The sequence below is a fragment of the Talpa europaea genome (assembly GCF_964194135.1).
Source record: "Talpa europaea genome assembly, chromosome: 3".
Taxonomy (NCBI): Eukaryota; Metazoa; Chordata; class Mammalia; order Eulipotyphla; family Talpidae; genus Talpa; species Talpa europaea.
Genome location: NC_140069.1, coordinates 126023800 through 126049605, shown reverse-complemented (window position 1 = coordinate 126049605; position 25806 = coordinate 126023800). Strand labels below are relative to the sequence as shown.

The 25806-nt window shown below is 35.5% G+C and overlaps 1 protein-coding gene across 1 annotated transcript in view; it reads right to left on the bottom strand.

The window, feature by feature from the left end:
- Positions 1–25806, bottom strand: part of CFTR (CF transmembrane conductance regulator) — a gene marked incomplete at its 5' end in the record, with an annotated part of 159942 nt that overhangs the window by 65472 nt on the left and 68664 nt on the right. Inside the window, 2 exons of the mRNA XM_084229492.1 lie at positions 19703–19894; positions 23923–24105. Coding sequence (XP_084085618.1) covers positions 19703–19894; positions 23923–24105 — 375 coding nt within the window. The remainder of the gene's footprint in view (positions 1–19702; positions 19895–23922; positions 24106–25806) is intronic.

Genomic DNA, 25806 nt, shown 5'->3' with positions numbered 1-25806 from the left:
ATATAGAAGGAAGTATAGGTGAAACACTACATGACATACATCTCAGTAACATCTTTAAAGACATATTACCAAAAGCAGTAATAGTGAAGGCAAAGATAATCAGCTGGGACTACATCAAATTAAAGAGCTTCTGTACAGCAAAAGAGAAAGCAACCAAAACAAAGAGACATCCCAACGATTGGGAGAAAATTTTTGCACACAACACTAATGATAAAGGACTGATCACAAAAATCTACAAAGAGCTGATGAGATGCAACAAAAACAAAGAAAATAATCCATTCAAAAAATAGGAAGAAGAGCTAAAAAGAAACTTCTTCAAAGAGGAAATGCAAATGGCCAACATGCATATGAAAAAATGTTCATCACTTGTAATCAGGGAACTGCAAATCAAAACTACAATGAGATACCATCTTACACCAGTGAGAATGACACATATTAAAAAAACTAGCAACAACAAATGTTGGCGAGGATATGAAGAAAAAGGAACTCTCCTGCACTGCTGGTGGGAGTGCAAACTGGTCCAACCACTATGGAGAGCTGTGTGGAGATTCCTCAACCTGCTAAAGATGGAGCTTCCATATGATCCAGCAATTTCACTCCTAGGTATTTACCCAAAGGACACAGAAACATTAATTCAAAAGGGCACCTGCACCCCTATGTTTATAGCAGCACTATTTATAATAGCTAAGCTATGGAAACAACCCAAATGCCCCAAAATAGATGACTGGATCAAGAAGATGTGGTACATATACACAATGGAATATTACTTAGCAATCAAAAAAGATAAACTCATGCAATTTGCAGCAACATGGATGGAGCTGGAAGGGATCATGCTCAACTAAATAACCCAGAGAGAAAAAGAAAAATACCGGATGGTCTCACTCATCACAGGAATTTATAAAACCTAAATAAGGGACCAGGAAAAAGACTAATTATAATAAAGTAAAAATCAAAATCAACAAGCAACTATAAACCAGAGACACACTGGAGGGGAGGGAGGAGAGAGCAGGATCAAAACAAGTGGGGTGGGAATTGTTTAAGGACTTTAACCAAGATGAAAATGTATACATTGTGCAAAAATGAAAAACAATGTAAAAATACATAAAATAAAAAATGAAAAAACAAACAAAAAAGAATTAATTAATCGGAGATATAATAGGAAAAAGTCTCAATGTGGAAAAAAGGGGTATTAAGATCTATTGAACCCTCTGAGTGTCAAGAAAGGACTTATACCTGACATACTATGAAGAAATCATTAATTACTGTCACAGAAACACCAAGTAGCATTATTTCTAGCTTCAGCATGGGAAGTGGTAGATTATAAATTGATACCACCTCTCATGCTGAATCCAATTTAGGGAAAACAGTATAGCAATAAAATTTCGATGATACATACATAATTACATCTACAAAATGTCTGAAGCATTGCATATTCAGCTATTATAATAAGCCACGTTAAAAGTAGTGTGAAAAATTAACTGCAATTAAATAAAATTTTTGCTTTTTCTGAAAAAAAGATTAAATATTTTGGAGTGGATAAAAGAGTAATTTTCCTTATTTGAATAGACTAATTGCAGGCCTTTGTAAAAGAAGCAAATTTTCCAATATATTAAGAAGCCCAAGGTTGCTAGAATTAATGGATTTTCTTTTTCCAAATTTGAATTCAACACTGCATTGGCTAAATCAGCTCAAATGTTTAACATTTTAAATTTAGATATGCCAGACGTTATCACGATCATACGATCATTACACAGTTAGATTTAGGGGGGGCGGACTGTGGATTGAGACAATGCAGGATTCTAGCTAGAGCCAGCGTTAAATAAAGATTTGTGAAATGAAGGAAGAAGAGAGAATGGAGGAAGGTGAGGTCACCAAACCTCAAATTACAAAGAAAGTGGTTCAGTAGGAAAGAAAGTGAAGAGAGGTATAGAGAGTAGAGAAAGAAAGTAAATGAATGGAGAGGAGGAAGGAATAATTATTAGAAGTAGGTATCTGTAGGAAAAAAGCAAGAAGATATTGACAGAACAAGTGAGACACGTGATGAGGAAGATAGAAAATGACAGAGGATACTGAACTGTGGTAATATCTCTTTAGTAAATAACCCTACTGAATTAAATGTCCGAAGAATACAAATTTTCTTTTCTTAAGTCAGAATAATAGAATGGTTTAACCAAATTTCTCTCTTAAGAGCCTGTAATATTTACACAAACCAGGGAAAGATAAGGATGGGGACAGGAAATAAAACATTCTCTTCCTTCTTTCCTATGTGAACAAGTGAAACAAAATATTACAGAAAGAAATCAGAATATCCCACAGTGAGCTCCAGCTTTATAAGTTCAGATAAAATGGAACAACACCAAATTCTTCAAAAGAGGACCAGAAATAGCATTCCCTTTGTATCACGCAATCAAATCCTGACTTGAAGCTGGTCAAGGGAAGAAAGGAGAAAACGCTTAAAAAAAAAATAGGAATCAAGAAAGAAATTGCTAAATGGTTTCTTGATACTGTGTTGCTCTGTTGGTTTCATTATAACCACATGCTCTCCAATTCCTTTGTATTTCAGAGCAGTATTAATCCTAAGCTCCTGTGATAATTTACTGGGCCCAGTGTCTGCTCTTCCCAGCATCCTCAGTCAGTAAAACAAGGGCTGGAGCCCCAGACCTGCTTGGTGAGTGACAGGTTTTATTCTTTGGCCCAGTTTAGATGGAAAGAGATTTCCTTCTTAAAGAAAACCATTTTATAAAAAAAGGGAAAGGGATGTCTTCTCTCACACTTGGGAGAGCTTCCAGGTTTGGTGAACACTGGGGAAAATACAACAAAAAACTGCAGCAAAGTGCCCTTGCTCCTGAGTCACTGGTGAATTGAAATCTCAATTATGTTTGCAATACCCAAAAGGCTCTGTGACTCAATCCCCCTAATCATAAACTGGGTAGAATAATAGCTGAACTTTCATAAAGGGTGCTAACTGTAAGAATTAAAGGAAATTTGGGATCTACAAAACGATTTAATAAATATAGAGCAATAAACTATAACAATCCAAGGGAACCTCTTTAAATCTAAAAGAAAGCTTACACAAAACAGAAAATATGAGTGGCAACATTAACTGGAGAGCACAATAATCCATCTTCTAGCTCTGTGTCCACTATAAACTGGACAAGTACTTGGGGTAAGTCTCTTCTGGTCTTTAGTTCTGTCTGTAAAATGGGAATAATATGCCTTCCTTTAGTAACAGATTATGGAGCTTAGATTCCAACCAAGGTAGTTGGCCTGCAAAGCATGTATCTTATTTTTTGTATTTCCTCATTACATGAAATTTAAGAATAAAATTCCCAAAACAACCTCAGTCTGATATATTTGCAATTTTAATAAATGTATGCATAAGTATGGATATAGTTTGTATTTTAATATGCTAAATCTTGTTAAAAATAATGACCTACCTTTTCATTAATTCAGATCTTATTTATTATTCTTCAATAAAAACATGACTTCTTAACATAGGTCATGCAAGTTTCCAACTAGATTTTTCTATAAGTATTTTATACTTTGCTACTATTGTGAACTGAAAGGCTTTCTATTTCCATTTTTAGACTGTTGTTGCCTGTATATAGAAAAGCTAATAATTTCTGTGTGCTTATCTATTATCCAGTCATCTTACCATATAGTCTCTTGTTAATTACAGTACAATTTTGTGTTCTGGTTTCTTGCCTGCTTTTTGCTAGAATATCTTGGGTTTTTTTGTCTGTTTGTTTGTTTTTTGTGGGACCCTCGCTGGCAGCCAGGGAACAAACCAGCACTGCAGAGGCTGTGGGTATCCTCACAGCCCAGCGCTCAACCACTGTGCCACCAGAGGAGGCCCGCTTAGGGTTTTTTAGGTAAAATTCTTTTCATGAACATGTAGTATTATTCTTGTTTTAAGACAAATGACATTAACTTACCACTATTTTGAATAATGTTTACTTTGGAATGTTTGGCCTTAAAAGCTAATGCAATTGTGATGTTTCCTTCCACTTCTATTTTTACCTTGAATCTTTATTAGAAACGGCAGGTGAATTTCATATAAGTTCCTTTTAGCATCTACTGAGCCTGTTATACAGATTTCCCCCTTGTCAATAAAACAAACTATACTGTATAGAATTCTTTGCATTGAATTGATACCATAATTTCAGGTTTTCAGGTCTAGTCTCCCTGTGAGAAATGGATCCCAGGCTGCAATGGCAGCACTGAGCCCCAGCCACTAGACCACCATGGGTTGGTGTCTCATGAAGCCCCAGCAGGAACTTTGCTGACGCTCAGGCAAGCGAGCGACAAGAGGCAGATTTGCTTAAAGAAAGAAAAAGTTTATTAAGGAGAAAGGAAACAAATAAAGTGGGACTCCCAGGCCAGTGGTACCAGGCCTGGGAGGGGCAAGGAAGCAAAAGTGGAGACATGCCTCAGGGAATATACAACATCTTGCCCTGATTATTCTAAAGCACCAACAGTCTCTTTGTGATTGGTTAATTCTTGGTGGTGTCACTTACTCAGTCTTAATATCTCTGTGCCCAAAACTAACTCACTGTGTCCCATACCTTATCGTAGCATACTTTTCTTTATCATCCTTGTGCCAGAATGTCCTGCTGCCCCTAGTCCTGGGGAGAATTGATTAGTCCCCTTTTGAATTTGTTGTCCTTATTTTTGGAGCCTTCCTTAACTCTCCTGAAGTCCCTGCCTGCACTGTCCCTGAAGCTGCCTAATTATCCCTAACTTGCCCTAGGACTCATTGGGAAATTATTAACTCTTCTCTCCTTTTTTGGTTGGTTTTCCATTTTGTTAAATTAAGTTTTAATAATTTACTTATTTCCTTGTTAAAACTTTTATTGATTAGCTATTTTTTTAATTTCTCCAGAAAAATAAGAATTGTATGTATTTTTAGGCTTGCATTTTAACAAGAAATTAACAAGGCACTTAAAGCTAAAAATATCCCTGTGAGTATAGGCATTTTCTATAGATTTGTATAAAAAGTTTTCATTCTGTCAGTGTGTTCTAGATTTAAATTAATTATAGTCAGTATAATGTTCAGTTTTTTTCTCAGTTATAGAGAATAATTGAACCAAAGGCTAGATTCTGTGATTCCACATTACTTTAAACAAATCTATTCAATTTGATCCATGTCACATTCCAACTAAAACAAAGCAACACAAATAGGGGGAAAATTGGATCCTTGTGAACTCTAGTTTTTAAAAACTGACATGTAATACTTTCCCTAACCCTCTTTTCAAATGCCTCGACCCCTAGTGACACCTTTTTGATGTTCTCCAAATTTGGCATATCTTTCACCATTTGCACCTGCTGTCCCCTTTTCCTCTGCTGTATCTGGCAAATCCCTTCAAGATAAATAAAAATTTAATTTCCTCCATAAAGTGCTGTACCCTTTCTATTATTTTATAAGAGTATTCACCTCTTATTAACTGTCTCTATACCTGTACTCTAGAAACTGAACTTCTCAAGGGCAAGGGCAGGGTTGTTATTTCCTCTATGCTTGGGAGCCAAGATCGGTTTTATTTATTTCAGTTTTATAGTCCCTAAATGAAAATTTGGAGGGAAAGGAGGAACTGTTCAAAAATTGCCTTGTATAAAATGAATATCTACATGGATAACAATAAAATTATATCCTTATAACAATAAAAAAATTAATACCAATGGTTTGCAGTAAAGGAAAAAAAATAAAACTTTAAAAATATTTAAAAGGAACTCCCCGGTGGCGCAGCGGTTGCGCGCTGGGTTGCGAAGATGCCTGCAGCCTCTGCGGCACCGGTTCAATTCCCGGCTGCTCCCCGGCTACCGGAGGAGGGTCCCTCATGGCGCGCAGACCTCTCCTGCCGCCCGCTGCTCCCCTCAGCAGTGTACTTCGTCACTCTGCCTGCTCTGCTCCCTGCTCTGGCTCTGGTGAATTCTCGCACCCTCCCGTGCTTCTGACTGTACCCAGTGCTTGTATAAACAAACAAACAAATAAATAAATAATACATGCCTCTTTAAAAAAAATTAAAATATAGACTAGATATGAGATTTGTATTAGAAAGGATAAAGTAAAGATCTAGAAAGTGAGCAAACAAAAAAGGAAAATATAGATTAAATTGGTTAAAAGAAAATTAAAATACTCTTTATAACAAAATATACATTGCATCACCATCCATCTCTAGAGAATAGTAATAGAATGTATAAAGCTGTTTCTCTCTAGGCCCTTCAAGTTACAGATGGTAAAAGGTATTAAATACGATTGTATTAGGGGAAATACTAATGCAAAAGGAAACAAGGAAGGAGGCAGGGAAAACTGGGAGAACTGCCAGATCTCAGTGCAAGTCCATCCTGGATGAAGGCGAGAAAGACCGAAGGTTTGATAGAACAACACTAGGCCCTATGGAGGCTCAGCAAGTTTGGGCAAAGCAATTTGGGAGTCAGAGTCAAAACCCATTAATAAATAAGTCCCATGTCTTCCAAACACAAATCTGCTTTTCCCTGTCATAGTTTATTACCACTAAAACCAGTCTGTGGAAGGAGTGGTCTTAAGACAAATTCAGTGAGTGAAGGCTTGCACGGTATAGCAACTAGGGCTCTTGTTCAAGCACATTTGCTACAACACAGAGGCATATCTCACAGCCCAATATCTTAGCAAAAAAAAAAAAAGTAACGTGTATGAATTCAAATGATTAATACATATGTACAAACTTACAATTAGGGAACTGCAAATTAGAATAAAAAGATAGGACATTTTACAGTTAGACTGGCAGTAATGTCTCTGTCAATAACAACAGCTTTCAAAGATTGAGGAAATGTGAACCTCATAAATGTCTGGTGTAGTGTAAGTTGGTACAGCTATTTTAAAGCACCACTTAGCAGTACCTAGGGAAATAGGAAATATGCACATATATTCTATGACATCACAATTCATTTGCCCAGATAATACACCAGAGAATCTTGACAGTCTAAGAAGATACATTCAAAGATTTTCTCTGTAGTATTGATTAAAATCTTGGAACAATCTAAATGTCTACCTGAGTAAATAAACTGTGATTTATGAGTATATAACAGCTGTTAAAAAGAATAAAATAAATTTCTACTTTTATGTATCACCTTAAAGTGGTAACAGGAACAAAGGAATTTGAAATATGATATGTATAAACCATGCTATTTATATAAATTGTAAAGCCACACACAGCTTATTAAATATTGTTTATATATAAGCATATGCAGATATTAGTGTAAATTAATTTAAATAGGCTGGAAAAGTACATATCACATTCAGAATAGTGAATACCTGAAACTTGAGATTTTGTGGAAGAATGATGGCAAGAAAGATGGGGTGAAAAGTCCTACTTAGAATTCAAGGAAGAAAATACGAATATTGTCATGTAAAGGTTTTCTATCTGTAATAGACACTGGAGTACAGGTTACCTTTAAAAAGCACAAAAAGGGCCTCCCCTGTGGCACAGCTGTTGAGCGCTGGGTTGCGAAGCTGCCCACAGCCTCTGCTGCGCCGGTTCGATCCCTGGCTGCTCCCCGGCCACCAGAGGAGGGTCCCACATGGCGCGCAGACCTCTCCTGCCACCCGCTGCTCCCCTCAGCAGTGTACTTTGGTCCTTCTGCCTGCTCTGCTCCCCGCTCTGGCTTTGGTGAATTCTCTCACCCTCCTGCGCCTCTGACTGTACCCAGTGCTTGTATAAATAAAATAAATAAATAAATCTTTAAAAAAAATTATTAAAAAAAAATAAAAAGCACAAAAATAAAAGATTTCTGAATCTGTAAAGATTTGATTTTCTGAGTCAATGTATCTGAATTCATTTACTGGAATGAAACCACTTATGAAAAGATATGTGTATATGTACATTTGAATAATTTCAATTAAATAAGTGAGAGATCATAATTAGTAGAAAACTGCTGAGACTGAGATGAAATAAAATAGTGGGGGTGTATTGCAGAGAAATGTGAATAAGCACATTCCTTTAAGTTCAAATGCATTAATAAACATTAATAATACTAATATCCTGCTGTTAATGTTTGTGCTTGTTCTGATTACCTATTTCATTGTTCATTTATAGATTTCTTTATTAGTGTTTGGTTTTTGCTTTTGATTGAACATAAAACACTTTGTCTGGTATACACTGTTAAACATTTATCTTTGCTGATTACTAAGGGCACTCAAATCTGTTAATGTATTTATCTTAAGGGTGTTGGTGTTCAGCTTTCAACAGCAAGTTTTCCCTTCTATGAAAGCTAGAATCTAAGAAAAAGGTGCACCACTTCTGCTATCATGAGTTTCAAAAGCAGCATAGCAGCATGTGTAGCTTCAAGAAGTCTTCCACACAGAGATAAATTCTATTTTTCTTTACTTGACTGAAACTTCTCTTCAGTTCTGTTGGAGTTATCCATCAATTGTTGGAGGAAATCACTCATTTGAATTAAGATGTTGGGCATGATTTAATTCCTTATATAAACATTAAACGGAGATTTTATAAAACCTAAGGCTTAAAATAATTCAACTATAAACATTTAAAATTTTTGATCAATTGATTTTCCTTTTGAAGGAGACCCCGAAAACCTTTCCTTTGAAATCATCCTATACTGCCACTTCGATTTTATCAAATTTCTTAGCACAGCTTATCTATAGATAAAACATCTAGATCTTTGTTTCCAAAAGTATGGTCCCTGAACTAGTTATTTGAGAATCACCTGGAAAGCTTGGTAAAGCATGCTAAAGAGCCGAGGAATCTAAATTTTAATCTGTGATTTTTATGCCTACTCGAATAGATATGTGTACTTTTGGCTAGTAGCTTCCTTAATAACACACTGGTCAGAAAGGCAAATATCAACTTCAAAGAATTCTGTGCACATTACATCTTAGGTCTGTTCAAGATTGTAAAACACTTCAAAATTCATAGATAACAAGTACTAGAGAGGGTCAAAGTAATGTTATAATAAACGATCAATAAAGATTAACTTAGGGCCTCGCTGGTGGTGCAAGGGCTTAAGACGCAGCACGGTGAAGCTATCTCCAACTACTGCAGCACGAGCATGATCCCTGGCCAAGGAGTTGACCCACATGGTGCAGCAGACCTCTCCTGGCTCACCTGCTGTTCCCCTCAGCAGTGTATTTCAGTCAATCTGACTATTCTGCTCCCCGCTCTGTCTCTAGTGAATCCTCTCACTCTCCACACTTCCGGCCTGCACCCCAGTTCTTGTATGCATAAATAAATCTCTTAAAAAATAATAAAGATTAACTTATTTTATTATTAAGAAGCATATATAACATGCCCAATGTGATGTATGCACTTTTCACACAAATATTTAAATGTTTTCATTTTTATGTTTTTAAAAGATACCTAAACTTCATTATCCTAATGTTATTCAACTGAGCCAAACAAACCAGAACTTGTTAAAAAAAACCTGCTAAAATAAAGCTCATTACCTCTGATTAAATATATAATAACAAAGGAATGGAATATAGTGTTACATCGGGGGCGGGAGAGAGACAGACAGAGACAGAGGGGGCAAGAGATAGAGGGTGAGGCAAGTGAAAAACTTTAAAGTAGGGTAGAGAGTTACATTTAATGGCCCTGTGTAATTTTCCAATATTTGCTGAGTACATTTGAGCTTCCTGTGACTTTGTAGATAAGAAAATATCGTAAATTTTGTTTTATGACTGCCTTATCACTCTTCAGAACAACCTTGACAATACAGCTGCTGTGGTAAAGCAAGAGGGTAAGAACTTGGTTTGAGGAAATATGAACTTCAGGGCTAAAGCATGTCTTCAATAGTGAATTATTGGATAGTTAGTCATTGTTATTAATGTTTAATAATTACTAAGCACTTATATTGTGCTTTATGCACAAGGCAAATGGGCAAGAATAGAACAGATGTGTTGAAAGAAAAGAGGGAAGAGGTGGGGAGGAAGAGATTAAGCAATTTTAAAGGAAGAGCTGCAAAATATAATTTAAGGTGTCTTTGGGTGTTTCCAAAGACGTAAAAGTTAGAAAAGGCACTTGAAACAATCTAATTTATCTTACTCTGGCTCTACATTAGACTCATTTAATTACAGGTTTTTGGAGTCCAGATTTCAGTTTCACTGAAATGACCCTGAAAGGCTAGTTATGAAGAGCTCTCTAGATGATTTTGATTCCACTGGTCTAAGAACTGGCATTTAAAGCTACTAATTCCTCAACTATCTCTTTTAGGTCTACCCACCCAAGATGCTGGGACAAATCCAATCTTTGGAAAAGCACTTCTTTCTCAGTACTTCACTGTGTTATCTTGCAGTTGACCCTGCTCTGGAGTTGATCTTAGGTCCCTAGGAACTAAATCTCCTCTTTCATAATTCTGTTCCTTGGGAGGTAGGTTACTAACTCACCTCCCATGATCCTTATGAAGAGCTGGCTTTGAAACACCAACTACTCTGCACACACTGAGCAGGCTGCCACGCTATGCTGACTGCCCATCTACTTGAACTTCCATATTTTAAATTTGAAGTTATGAGTCACAAAGTAGATATCTGACCACAAGGGAAGGGGAAAGAAAACATGGGAGAAAATCAGGAAAGACTTATTTAAATTTCTAGTGTGTTGATATAGGTGGTCTTCCCAAGACACATTTATTTAGAATTATGGCAACCTGAAATGTCATTTTCATGAAAATAAATATCTTGCAAATACTTTTCAAAACTATGTCATGGACTTCTCAATACTACTAATTCACAAGTCTTTGTTAGCACAATCTTCTCTTTCATAAATGGCAGGTATATAATCTCAATGGTATAAAAAGAGTGTCAACAATTATGCTGAGATTAATGAGCCTGAAGTTCTAACTTCAAGTCAGCAATGTTCAACTGATAACTTGCTAGAGTCTAACAAAGTTTCTTTTTTAATAAGCAACAACCTTAATCAGATACAGCAAAAAAATTTGGATTTTATTGCTGGTTCTATCAATTAAGAGACAAACTTGAATAAATCTCTTAAAACTTTCATCTCTTAGTCTTCAAAATGTGAATATTTATGAAATAAAAGCATTTCATAAACTGCTAAGCTCATATTCATTATCCCATCCAATATGCATCTTCCTAAAATATTGTTGTGTTGATGGCATTTCCTCCATTAGAAAAAGCAGTTGCTGTGGACCAGTCGGCCTTCCCCTCAGGCACCTTCCTGTACTCCCACTAAGAACCAAGTTTCCCCAACTGCAGTGAGAGTACCATCAGACTGGCTTTTACCACTGACACAAAACATGAAAGTGAATGAAGAATTTCTGTCTTTCTGCATCCCTGGGATTTTGTTTTTTGTTATTGTTTTTCTTTTTATTGCTGGCAAGTAGGGTGATCGAAACCATGATCAGACTGTCCTCATATAGTCCTCCCTTTCCAGACCCCAGCCCTCTGCACTCCATAGAGTTCCCAAAAAGCGCAATGCTCTTTCTTGGCTCCAGGCCCATTTCATTTTACACCCCAGCCACACAGAACCAACTACAGCTTCTTGAATATACAATGTTCTCTTTTGGCTCCAGGTCTTTTACATTCTGTTCTTTCTGTAATTTTCTCCCTGTTCTTCACTTAGATAACTCCTAGTCATCTGTCCCTTTTCACTTTATGTTTTTGTTTAAGATTTGTTTTATCTATTTAGATATCACTTCCTTCAGGAAAACCTTCTTTGACATTCTAAGGCCAGAACACATGCTACTTCTATACTGACATAGGTTCCTGTAGTCACCAATAGCATGGAACTTATCAAATTTTATTGATTATTTGTTCACTTCCTATGGTGTAAAATTCCATTGAGGACATGGATTGTGTCTTGTTCATAAGTAATTCCTAGAGTTTTGTGCAGTCTTCAATGTTTGCATTCACAAATATTTACTGAATTTGTATATGTATGATTTCCCCAATATCTACAAGTCAAAAATTCATTGCCATCAACAACCCTTGTTATACATGAAGGCAGCATCCACAGTACCTGTTGTATCCATAGCAGGAACTCAAAAAATATTTGTTGAAATACGTTCTATGAAGCCAATATTACACTAATACCAAAACCGAATAAGGACAACACAAAAAAGAAAAACTACAGGCCAATCTCCCTAATGAACACTGATGCAAAAATCCTCAATAAAATTTTAGCTATCAGAATCCAACAATGTATCCATAAGATAATTCACCACAATCAAGTTGGATTCATTCCAGGGACACAAGGATGGTTTAACATCCGAAAATCAATCAACGTTATCCAACACATCAACAAAAAGAAATATAAAAACCATATGATAATATCAATAGATGCTGAGAAAGCTTTCGACAAAGTGCAACACCCATTCATGATAAAAGCCCTTGAAATTCTTGGGATACAAGGAACATACCTCAACATCATAAAGGCCATCTATGACAAGCCAACAGCCAGTATCATTCTCAATGGTGAAAAGCTGAAAGCAATTCCATTAAGATCTGGAACAAGACAAGGATGTCCACTCTCACCACTGCTTTTCAATATAATACTGGAAGTCCTAGCCAGAGCAATAAGACAAGAGAAAGACATCCAAGGAATCCAAATAGGAAAAGAAGAAGTCAAACTATCACTATTTGCAGGTGATATGATAATATACATAGAGAACCCCAAAATCTCCACAGAAAAACTAATTCAACTCATCAATCAATTCAGTAAAGTGGCAGGATACAAAATCAACACGCAAAAGTCAGTAGCCTTCCTATACACAAACAATAAATCTGAAGAAGAAGAAATCAAAAAAATCATCCCTTTTATTATCGAAACAAAAAAATCAAATATTTGGGAATAAATCTAACAAAAGAGGTAAAGGACCTATACAAAGAAAACTATAAAACACTGTTAAAAGAAATAGAAGAAGACACAAAGAAATGGAAAGACATCCCCTGCTCATGGATTGGAAGAATAAACATTATTAAAATGGCCATCCTACCAAAAGCAATATACAGATTCAATGCCATTCCAATCAAAATCTCAATGTCATTCTTCAAAGAAATAGAACAATCATTGATGAAATTCATATGGAATCACCAAAAACCCCGAATAGCCAAAGCTCTACTGAAAAAAAAAGAAGGAAATGGAGGCATCACACTCCCAGACTTCAAACTATACTACAAAGCCATAATCATCAAAACTGCATGGTATTGGAACAAGAACAGACATACAGACCAATGGAATCGAATAGAAAATCCAGAAATAAACCCACAGATTTATGGTCAACTAATCTTTGACAAAGGAGCAAAGACTATGCATTGGAGCAAAGAAAGTTTGTTCAATAAATGGTGCTGAGAAAACTGGGTCGCTACATGCAAAAGAATGAAGCTTGACCACTACCTCACACCATACACAAAAATCAACTCAAAATGGATTAGAGAACTAGACATAAGACCTGAAACCATAAAATACATAGAAGGAAATATAGGCGAAACACTACGGGATTTGCACATCAAAGACATCTTTACAGACACATCACCCAAAGCAGTGATAGTGAAGGCAAAGATAAACAGCTGGGACTACATCAAATTAAAGAGCTTCTGCACAGCAAAAGAGACAATAACAAAAACAAAGAGAAACCCCACCGACTGGGAGAACATTTTTGCACCCAACACTAATGATAAAGGACTGATCACAAAAATCTGCAAAGAGCTGATGTGACTCAGCAACAACAAAGAAAATAATCCAGTCAAAAAATGGGCAGAAGAGCTAAAAAGAAACTTCTCTGAAGAGGAAATGCAAATGGCCAACAGACATATGAAAAAATGTTCAACATCACTTGTCATCAGGGAAATGCAAATCAAAACTACCATGAGATACCATCTCACACCAGTGAGAATGGCACATATTAAAAAAACTAGCAACAACAAATGTTGGCGAGGGTGTGGAGAAAAAGGAACTCTTCTGCACTGTTGGTGGGAGTGCAAACTGGTCCAACCACTATGGAGAGCTGTGTGGAGATTTCTGGACCTACTAAACATAGAGCTTCCATATGATCCAGCAATTCCACTCCTAGGTATTTACCCAAAGGACACAGAAACATCAATTCCAAAGAACACCTGCACCCCTATGTTTATAGCAGCACTATTTATAATAGCTAAGCTTTGGAAACAACCCAAATGCCCAAAAATAGATGACTGGATCAAGAAGATGTGGTACATATATACCATGGAATATTACTCAGCATTCAAAAAAGATAAACACATGCAATTTGCAGCAACATGGATGGCGCTGGAAGGGATCATGCTCAGCGAAATAAGCCAGAAAGAAAAAGAAAAATACCGGATGGTCTCACTCATAGCAGGAATCTAGAAAACTTAAATAAGGGACCAGGAAAATGAATAACTATAAGAAAGTGAAAATCAAAATCAACAAAAAACTATGAACCAGAGACACTTTTAGGGGGGCGGGGGCGGGAGGGGAGGGATTGGGGTCAGAATGGGGGGGCTGCAATTGTATGGGGAATATAACAATAAAATTTATTATTAAAAAAAAAGAATATATGTGCTAAAGGGGAAGTATACTAGTGTCTGTTATACTTTGCCTCAATTAAAAAATAGATTAATGATTAAGAAAGGGATGGATAAAGAATGTATAAAATGCAAATATAAAACAAGAATCTAGGCAGAGAGTATATATAATTTTTTCAAGTTTTATGAATGTTTGAAAATTCCTTCAAAAGTTTTAAATTAAATTTTATACTACTGTAGATCTTCCCAATTCTTACTGAACGGAACAATCTTAGGGCTATTTTGGTTTTACAGATAGAAGAACTCTCATTTATTAAGTCAATAACTAGTTACAGAATTTTAATCTTAATTCTTATAAGCTACTTCAAGTTTCTAGAATTCAGCACATTGATTTGGACTGAAAATTTGTCAAGAGGTAACTAGAGAGTAAGAATTCACTCAACCAATGTTTACAAAGTACTTATTAGCACAGCAGTGCCAACTGTGGTCTCTCAAAATATGGTGCTAGTATTTATTTTTAAGTTCTAGGGCTTAAGTGAAGTGAAATAATAGTTCAGTTCAGGAAATGTTATAGCATATCTGTTTGGTTTTAGTTTAATAGCTTTATAAAATAAATTGCTTCACATTACAGTAAATAAATGGCAGTGTTTTCCAATTTAATTACCTATCAGTAGAAAATAATAGGTGGTTCAAGGTACAGTAACTTAGTATGGTTCATCCTGGAGTAGGGGACATAGTTCAATGTGTTTCAAATACCTGTTTTAGATGCCCATTATGTCTTGGCTATTACTGAATACAAATATTAATTTCTATGGCACTGTATTATTTACAGATCACCTAACTGAACATTCCTGACTTCTCCTATAATAGCAGACTGACCATTCAAAGGTTAAGCCTCTGTTCAATGCTGATTAGTTTGGGCCAGATCTGGCGATCCAGAGGTCAAATTCAAATTTAATTAGTCATGTGGCATCTGCACGTTGGAATTTATTTTCCAGAGCAGTTGTTAACTCACTTCTTTGCTTACTTCCCTCCCAATTTTTTCATACTCCTTGCCAATTTCCCTCCCCAATTTTTCTTTTTTTCTTTTTTTTTTTTTTTGTTTTTTTAGTAACATCTTGCCAACTTCCCTCCCAATTTTTTTCTCTTTTAGTCATTTATGTATGAAAACTCCCAAGCAGTGGTGGAACAGAAAACACAGATTTTACCTTCTTCAACTTACACAGTAAATATTTTTATTACAAAGCATATGCAGTGGCTGTCATGACAAATACTTAATGAAGACCATTTTGTGGTTACAAAAGGATCACAACAACTTTGTGGAAACCAATTACTTATCCTTGACCTCTTCTTACACTCCTTACCCCACCTCCCACCACATGCTATTATAATAGTCAATTACTTCTCCAAACCCAGTTACTTTTATAATAGAGTGAGTCACTAAATGAAGACAGCCAGTAACTTGTTACCCAAACACTGGACTCCCTAAGATTCTCTTGCTATTAGTTCTGGGGCTATATGGTAGGATAAAGCAGGGGTGAAGTGCAAGAGAAGAGGTGCTCTGGAAATAAAAAAGACAAGAGATAGTGAAATCTTGTCATTATTTCAATAGCAAAATATAATTATAATCCTCTTAAAAGATAACTAAATGAATAAGGATCAAATATACAGGTTCCTCTTTTTAAACTAATAAAGACTTCAGGGCTGGTTTAAAAAGTTGCAAATATATAGGAGACTCCTAAGGGAAGTCTGGGTACATGCAAAGAGAAAAATGGGAAGGGAAGTTAATGGGCACATGAATACAACATGGTATTTTTTAAAAATATATCCATTCAACTAGGAATCCATTCTACTATAATTTAGATTCAAAGTAGGCTACAAAATGCAGCATGTGGAGATGCTCCTAAAAGAGGAAGTCTAAAGATAAAAAATTTGAGCACAACTTGTTCACCTGTGTTTACAAGTGACAAGTGATTCTATCAGCACAGAACTGTGCCCATGCCCTTCCTATGATAAAGTCTTGAAGCTATCTCACTGAGTGAACAGTTTTCAGCAACAATCTGAAATCAGAAAACTATGTGAAATATGTTACACATGTTTTTTTCCTATCCAAGCAGATTTACACCTGCCTGCCCACTCCTATGCCACCAAGCATCATTACATACACAAGTGCTTTGTAGATATTAGAGCGGAACAAAAACACAAAAATGAGGAAGAAAATATTCTGTTCTCATCTCCATTTCTACGTCTAGATGTAGCTTACTAAGAAACAGATAAACTTTGGCAGTCAAAATGAAATCATACTGAATCATGAATGTTTGTATTTGCTGATAGGGGCAGATAGAGAATATACTGAGGGAATCCTTTGCTGGCACCAGCTGCTTAACCATCGAGAATTCTACAGGTATTTCATGTTCCAATACTTAAAACTCTTCCATACTTAGCCAAAAAAAAGTTTTATTTTGGAAAGTTCTCACTAACATTTTTTCAAAGGTGAGAGTACTTGTTTAACAACAATAATAACAATACAAAACTAAAAACTCAGAAATCACTAAAAACAGGGAAGACTTTATTTTGACTGCCAAGAGAGCTTAGCATTTATAATTATTTTTCTCTTTCCCAGCAATAAGTACTGCTCCGTAATTGTCTCCTTCATTTCTGAGACTGCAAGGTTCACAGAATATTTTCTAAGCAAAATTCTTAAAACTGACATGCATACATCAAAATATTTCTGAAATAGTCATCCAATAAGAATTTACCTTTCTGCCTATCGTGCTAGGTGGAGTATAAAATAATAATTTTTTTAGAATCACTGTTCTCAAGGAATTTGCTATGTAGTTGGAGAGATAACAACAAGAAACATTCAGCAAAGACAACAGCAAATACAAATGTACTCATTGTATTCTCTATATTTGCCAGTTTAAAGTACAAAGAATTAAGGAGAATTTGGGTATTTCTGATTCTCATTAGATGACTGGGAAGGCCTAACTAACAGTTGAAAAGTCAGCAGGACAGAAAGGAGTAGGGATTCAGGGGTATAAATGAAAACCTAAGTGTTTTATACAATATTTTAAGGCAAAGAGGAAGAGTGAAGTGCATAGTTAAAAACATAAAATAATGGAGGTCAACACTATTAACAATTTGTTAACAAGAACTGCGATCTCTCTGCTTTGACCAGATGTCTCACTTCCAAGTAATCACCCCATGTCCTTCCTAAACTCCTAGCAGTTCTTCCTGCCCCACCTTCCCAATTCCTGTTGTGCAGGGAACCCTCAGTGCTAAACCAATTTCTCTCTTCTTATCTCTTGAGGAAAAAAAAAATCACTCTTAGATAAAGGACCACTTTCTCTGATGCTTTTTCCTACTGATACAAATAATATATAACTATGACATTTCTTATCTTTTCACTATTCCTCTCCTTAACATTTGTCTCTTCTTGCCCATCATGAACATTATTTGGATTACTGAAATAGTTTCCTGTTCATCTCCTTCCTACAAATGGCAAATAGTACTAACAACAACTGCTTTATTATTAAATACTTTCTACATGCCAGAAGAATCCACAGAGTTTTGCAAAATAGATAATATCATCCCCATATTGCAGAGAATAAAACTCAGTATGGATGAAGGCTAAGTAACTTTCTTAGGAAGCCAGCTATGTTCTTTCTGCTATCCTGTGAAGTCTTTTATAACATCCATCTTGTTTCTGTTCCTCTTATCACAACCAAAGAGATATATCTAAAATACAAGGCTGATTACATCAGTCACCTGACTAAAGCTGTACAGGATCAAATTCCCAAGGAGGGCATGCATGACATGGCTCTCAAATTCCATTCCTCTCCACTCACTATCCCTTAGTAACATTCTACTTCTAGAAAGACTGTTGCTGGGACAAACTAAGTGGTTTACTGACCTGTGTTTCTGATCACACAGTTTCCTCTGTCCTGAATACCTGCTTCCATTTTTATTCATCTTCCTGGGTGTTCACTATTAGAGAAAGCCTTTCCTGAACTGTACAAACAGGCTAAGAGCCCTCAACCAGCCTTCTTCCATAGTGCCCTAAGAGTATCTCTACCTCAACATTTGCTATAGTGTATTGAAGAGTTCTCTTTATATATATGTCACCAAAACTGTAAGTTCCTAGAGGGAAAGATAATAAAGTTTTTCTCTTTGTACCTACCCTGCTCCCACCAGAGTAAACAGTATCTAGCATAAGGTAAGAACATATATAATGTTGTAGATGGGGTCTGAAATGGACATAGAAACTGAGATCACTTTCCAACTCCACTGCCATTTCTGGAATATGGAACACATTTGCCTATACTTCAAACATTCAGGATCTTATGCCATCTGTTTTCTTCCATAGAAAACCCCAACTTTTATAGACTGGGCCACACAAATCAACTATCATATTTATAAATGAACACTTTTATAATTTTCTCTTATCACTACTTTGTCAAAACCAAAATTCATATACATGACTTCACAGTTCTCATGATTCTTCTCAATTTCAGAACAACAGTCAGTAACAAGAAGTGACTCATACATGTGTTTATCTACATCTTTCTCTCTAGCAGCAAGGAGAGTAGAAACAAGCTAATATTTCCTGAACGGTTAATGGCACTAGATGTTACTTTAGGAACCTTATATTTATCTCATTTAATTTCCTCAACAATCCAGATAATTAGCTCTTCCCAATATTATAAAATGGGTCAGTAGCATCATCTTCATTTTGCCCCTGTTTCAGAGAATAACCAGCACTAGAGGGAATATGGTTGTATTTTCAGGGCCAAAGGAAAAGAAAGAATCACAATTTTAACTGTGGTTCTCCACGGGAAGGTCAGTGCTTGTTCCATTAGGCTATGGTGTTACCAGAATTACTAAAATACTCTTGTAATTTTGAAGTATCTTTTTTTTCAAAAAATGCAAGCTATATTAATGTCCACTGAGGACATTTACCTCACTAATGGGTGAAAAAAAAACTCAACACTTCATATTTCATTGTAACCAAAACAGTCCATCATTAAAAAAAATTACCTCCTTTATGTTTTTGCAAGCTTCTTAAAGATAATAAAGATAATAAAGGTCAAGGGATACTTGTGTCTATACTTGTGAGGTCAAGGGATACTTGATTAATGTATTAATGTACTCAACTTATTGAACAAGGAGCTAAATAGTTTGAAAATTCCATATGCATAACTAGAAATTTTTAACATAATTTCTTACCTCTTCTAGTTGGCATGCTTTGATGACACTCCTGTATCTATACTCATCATAGGAAACACCAAAGACGATGTTCTCTTTAATGGTACCAGGCATAATCCAGGAAAATTGTGAACAGAATGAAATTCTTCCACTGTGCTTAATTTTACCTTCTGAAGGCTCTAGTTCTCCCATTATCATCATTAGAAGTGAAGTCTGAAATTAAAAAACATTGTCATTAAGTCATTTGATCAAATCATTTTTACAATGCACTTACATTTAATTGTCATACAAAGCAGAAGGGTCTAATCTGCTTTTATAAGAGTCTATATTAACTCATTCAAATCAAAATTTATTAGGCACCTACTTCCTGTTCTAGATTCTTGGCTGTGCACAAAGATACAAAGTGGGAGAAAAGAAACAATTACAACAGCATGTGATAAATGCTATGATAGAGGCTCACAAAGGAGTAGCTAGTTCACATTTCTGGCATAGATTTGGAGGAGATTAGGGAAAGATTAGTAGCAGATAACATTTGTCAAGGGCTCACTCTATGCTGGGTATTGTTCCATATGATTTAACCATATTCATTTATATAATCTTCACAATAAACCTACAAGGTAGAATTAATATCATCTTCATTTTATAAAGGAGAGATTAGTTGAAAAGAGAGAGGATGTTTAGTAATATTGTTCCCATATCCCTTCTTTAAAAAACTAGTATAAATCATCAAAGAGATGACTAGGAACCACCAGTGAGAATATCCTTGAACAGCTACTATATATGACCATGGACTAAAATTAAAACTAACGTGACAATTCAAGCTGAAAAACAGGATTTAAACATGCCCTATTTCCTGACACCAAAAACAAAGGTTATAAATAAAAAACAAACAAAAATGAAACCAAAAAAAAAAAAAATGGCGTATAGAGGAATTTGCCAATAGCCTTATCAAAAAAAGCTGGGAGTCAAAGGATATCATTTAACAGTAGCAAATCAAGTAATAGGAGCATAAGCATATTTAATAATACAAAGATAAATATTAAGAATGATACTACTACTAAAATTGAGTAGAAGCAAAGGCAACAACAGAAAGAAAAACACCAATTTTATAGAACTAACATTAGTGAACTAGAGCCCATAAATTTAACATAGATATTTTTGTAAATCTAGGCACTAAAACAAAAATACAAACCTTGATCAAAATCATAACAAATCCACACATACACATAAATGTACATACGCAGACAATAGACTTTAGAAAAAAATAAAAACACAAAACAAAACATAAATATAGAACTTAGATGAAGCATATCTACAAAATATGTAAATAAAAATCAGCTAAAGGTAGTAATGGTTGCAAAGTGATATTAATGTACTTAAAGTCACTGACTACACACCTAAAAGTGGTTAAAATACACCTGAAGAGGTGTGATCCTTTGCCTTTGAACCACATATAGTGTTGTAAACCAGTGTTACCCCAATTAAAGTAATAATAATAGAGATGGAAATTCTCAAAATACATTAGCCATTAAACTTAAAAAGTATTTGAGGACATGCTTTGTAATAGAATACATAAATCAGTTTATTTTAAAAAAGTTAAACTCACCTTTAAAAAAAGATTTTCAGATCAAATTAAAAACAAATACAACTGTAATGTAAATAAAGGACACAGCTAAAGCAACACGATTCATAAAGGTTGGATGGAATTTAAAACCAATAAATGTAAACAAAGGAACAAAAAGGGCTGTGATTTTCATATTGAACAAGGTAGAAGTTAGGTCTAAAGATACCCAACGAAATGAAGAAAGGTACTTTAAGATTCTGAATAGCTAGCCATTACATTTTAAAAAGAGTATATTTATCAATAGCTAGCCATTAAATTTAAAAAGAAAAAAAAAATCCAGAAACTGTAAGGAATAATAGGGAGAATGTAGAAATACACAGAAGTCTTTAATTCAACTTTATGTGTTCATGATAAAACAAGTAGACAAAAGATAAGATATATTAAGATAAATAATATAAGATAAATTAAGATATATAAGAGCTCAATATCATGACTGATCATGTATATTTAATGTGTGTGTGTGTGCACGCGTACGTGATGTGTAGCTCTAACCAATAATTAGGAAATACTCAAACATAATCTATTTTTAAGCGGACAAAGAACAATCATGACGACTTTGGGTTAGATGAGATTCCAAAGGAGAGAGTGTTGATAGGAAGAAAAAGAGATCAAGATGTGAACCCAAGGGCATTTCAACTTCCAGAGGTTAGGGAAGGGAAGAAAAAAAAAAATCATTTGTTGAAATCAGAATTATACATCCAACTAACATTTCTACTTGGATATGAAATAGACATATCAAACTTAATCAAGTACTCTCTGCCGCACTTAGCCCCCCAAAACTTGTTAGTTCTCTAATCTCAGTAAATGGTATCTTGCTGCTTCTAGTTAGCCAAAAAATCCTAGTTCATCCTTGATTCCCCCATTATTTTCATAGGTCATGTTCAATTTAGTTCTATTGTATTTTCCTTTGAAGCATATCCTGAAACTTCTATAACTACCTAGATAAAGCCACTACCATCTGTTACCTGGATTAGCACAATAGTCTTCTAATTCATCCTTGTTTCTACCCTTGTCACTCTATGTCTATTTTCAAAGAGCTATCAATGTGTAAGTAATATCATGTTACTTCTCTACTTAGAACCCTTCAAAGGCATCTATCTCCCCAGAGAAAAGTCCTCTCTTTACAAGACCCTCTGTAAGGCCCATGGATCTCATTTACAAGGCTCCCAGCAATGCTCTGACCTCCAAGTATTTCTCTAACAGCCTGCCTTCCATGGCTTACTCCGTGTTAACCTTACTGACCTCCTTGCTGATGCTTGAACAACACAAGTCCAGTCCTATTTCAGGGCCTTGCTCTACATACTTCCTAGAAAATTTGTCCCCAGACATCCAGATGTTCTAATCCTTCTCCAAGGTTTTGCTCAAACGTTGCTTTTCAATGAGGCTTTCCCTATCACCCATATTTAAAATTGCATCCCAGTCACAATCTTCCTCCTCTGCTTTATCTTCATAGCATTTACCATCATGTAAACACACTGCATATATAATCTTTTTCTCTCCCACTTGAGGCAAAAAGTGTGAGTTTCTTGGGGAGTAAGGATATGTGCTGGATTTTGTTCACTCATAATATAGCCTCAAGGTCTGGCACAAAGTAGCTACTCAATAAACTTGTTCAGTGATACAAGTTTATAATTCAATGCCATATTAGCTTGCACTCCTATGCTGACTGCAGTGCTATTTATTATAGCTAAACTATGGAAATAACCAAAGTGCCCCAAGGCAGATGAGAGGATCAAGAAGATGTGGTATATATACACAATGCAATACTACTCAGTGATCAAAAAAAATTAAACTCATTGCAGCAACATGGATGGAGCTGGAAGAGATAATGCTAAGTGAAATACATCAGAAAGGGAAGACAAATACCAGATGGTATCATTAATATGTGGAATATGAAGTAAATTAATAGTCAGATAAAAAGATAAGCTGAAAAACAACCCTTGATAGCTGATTACAGAACTGAAACATAAAGGAAAGAGTAGAGGGGAAGGACAGAATAGGAGGGGAGAGAGAGGGGGAAGAAAAAAGAGGGAAGGAAGCATAATGATCTATGGTGGTATCAATATGGGTGACTTGATGGTAGGTGGACTATGGTGGTAACACTTGATGGGGGTACCCCAATATTATCTCAATTAAAAATTAATTTAAAAAACTAAAGTTTTCAAAGAACTTTTAAAATGGAACTATTTTTACATAAATAGACAAACCAATGGAATATTATTATAACTATTTTATGTATGTGGTTACTGAGATAAAATAAGTCATGATTTTCCTAGAACAGGTCTGAAAAAATATCTGTGCCAAAGACCAATAAAAATGGATAGCTCATTTATGCAATAAAGTTACTGAATACCCACCATATATAAGAACTGAACTGAGTGCTATGCAAAATATAAAGATGTAGGGGGAAAAGTCACTGAAAATAATATGAAGAAATAAAGTCCAGAGAATATGACTCTCAGTGGAATAATTTATAGGAGACCAAATCCAAGCATTTTCCTAATATCAGTGTAAGAAATTCTCCAAAAAAGCTTCTTCTACTTCAGACCAGAAAAAGAAAAGAGAAATGTATGCAACATTAAAATCTACATTACAAGAAAAAAAAGAAAGACACTACCTTGCCGGCTCCAGTAGACCCAGCAACTGCCAACAACTGTCCCCGCTCTATCTTGAAATTGATACCTTTCAGGACAGGAGTGCCAAGAAGCGAGATGTTACTGAAGATGAGGCTGTTATCACCATTGGAAACGTTTCTATTGTTACTACTTTGTTTTACTTTCTCAAATAATCCTCCAAATCCCTTTAAGAAAAAAACAGAAAATAAAACATAGTTTTTCAGATATTTTCAATAGCTATTTGTTTTATGGATGATTAGTTTGAAAGACACATGATGCATATTTCATAACACATAATTATACAGCACATAATTTCTACAGCACATGACAAAACCATTTGAAAATGATACCATTTAATAAAATTAAAGATTGATTATCTATGTACCTTCTGTAAACTGAGTAAGCAAATATTATTATTGAATCCCTAGCAAAATAAAAGGTAGATTTTATTTTTTTAATTTAATGAAGTGCCATTGTTTTATATCCTTGTTAATATTTTGACAGTATAGGATTTCTCCCCTCACGGGTGCTTTTCCACCACCAAAGCACCCATAGTTGAGGTAGCTTTTGTCATCCTCTTCTTTCAAAGCTGTAGACTGTGACTCAGAGAAACAAAGTGGCCAAAGTCACATAACCAGTAGGCCAGAGATGAAAGACACCCCAAATTTGATGTATAATTTATCGTGATGATAGCACCTTCCTTTAGGCAACCCGAGACAATTCTTTCGTCATTATTATTATATAAATGTGATGAGATGATGTGGTGATTTCACTGAATTCCACTTATATGAGAGTAGCTGAGCAGATAAAATTCCCCTTTGAGAATTTCCTACTTCTCTTTGCATCACAGGCAGCTGGGAAGGTAGCATTTTTCAAACCAAGTAAACTATGAACATCGATCAGGAGGAAGTTACCACAGTTTGAAGGAAATCTAATCTCACATCATCAACATCCAAATGTACATGTTCCTAAAGTACATCTGCCTGAGAATTTGCCTGCTGTTTAACACTTTTTCTTTTCCATGAAAAAAATGAAGCATTTTTTTAGCATCAATTTCCACAGTAGAAGTTTCAGAGAAAAATGTACATAAAAGTCTAAGCTTTTTAAAAAGTGGTTCCAATTATTTTTCTTCCATCTATGTATAAGAGTACCAGTTCTCAGGCCTCCCCTCCCCCAGTGGCACAGCGGTTGAGTGCTGGGCTGCGAAGCTGCCCACAGCCTCTGCAGCGCCAGTTCGATCCCCAGCCACCGGCGAGGGTCCCACATGGTGCAGCAGACATCTCCCGCCACGCCCGCTGCTCCCCTCAGCAGTGTATTTCATCAGTCTGCCTGTTCTGTTCCCTGCTCTGGCTCTGGTGAATTCTCTCACCCTCCTGCGCTTATGACTGTATCCAGTGCTTGTATAAATAAATAAATAAATCTTTAAAAAAATAAAAGAGAGTACTAGTTCTCATGAACCCTCTCAGTAACACTGTTGCTTGTTGGTTTGGGATTTATTTTGTTTTGTTTCTTGTAGTTTCATAAGACGAAATGGAATCTTATTTTTACTTATTTGCTCCTGAGTAACACTAAACAATCTCCATGGATATGACTTCCCTGTAGTTGTGAATGCAATGGTTATAATACCCAGCCTTTGTCTCATCTTTTCAACTAGCTGGATAATAGTTGACAAATCATTGTAACATTCCAAGCTTCAGTCTTCAAAGTTTTTTAGGGTATGAAATGAGGTAATGGATAGGAAAATATTTTGTATACAGTGAAATAGTAACTATTCATGTCTTTTTAAATGAAGTAATACTGTGAGTAGAAAAGAGCTCTGGAGTTAGAGAAACCTAGACTGATCTTTTAGCTCTACCATAACTAGTTATATAACCTTGTCCTAGTTA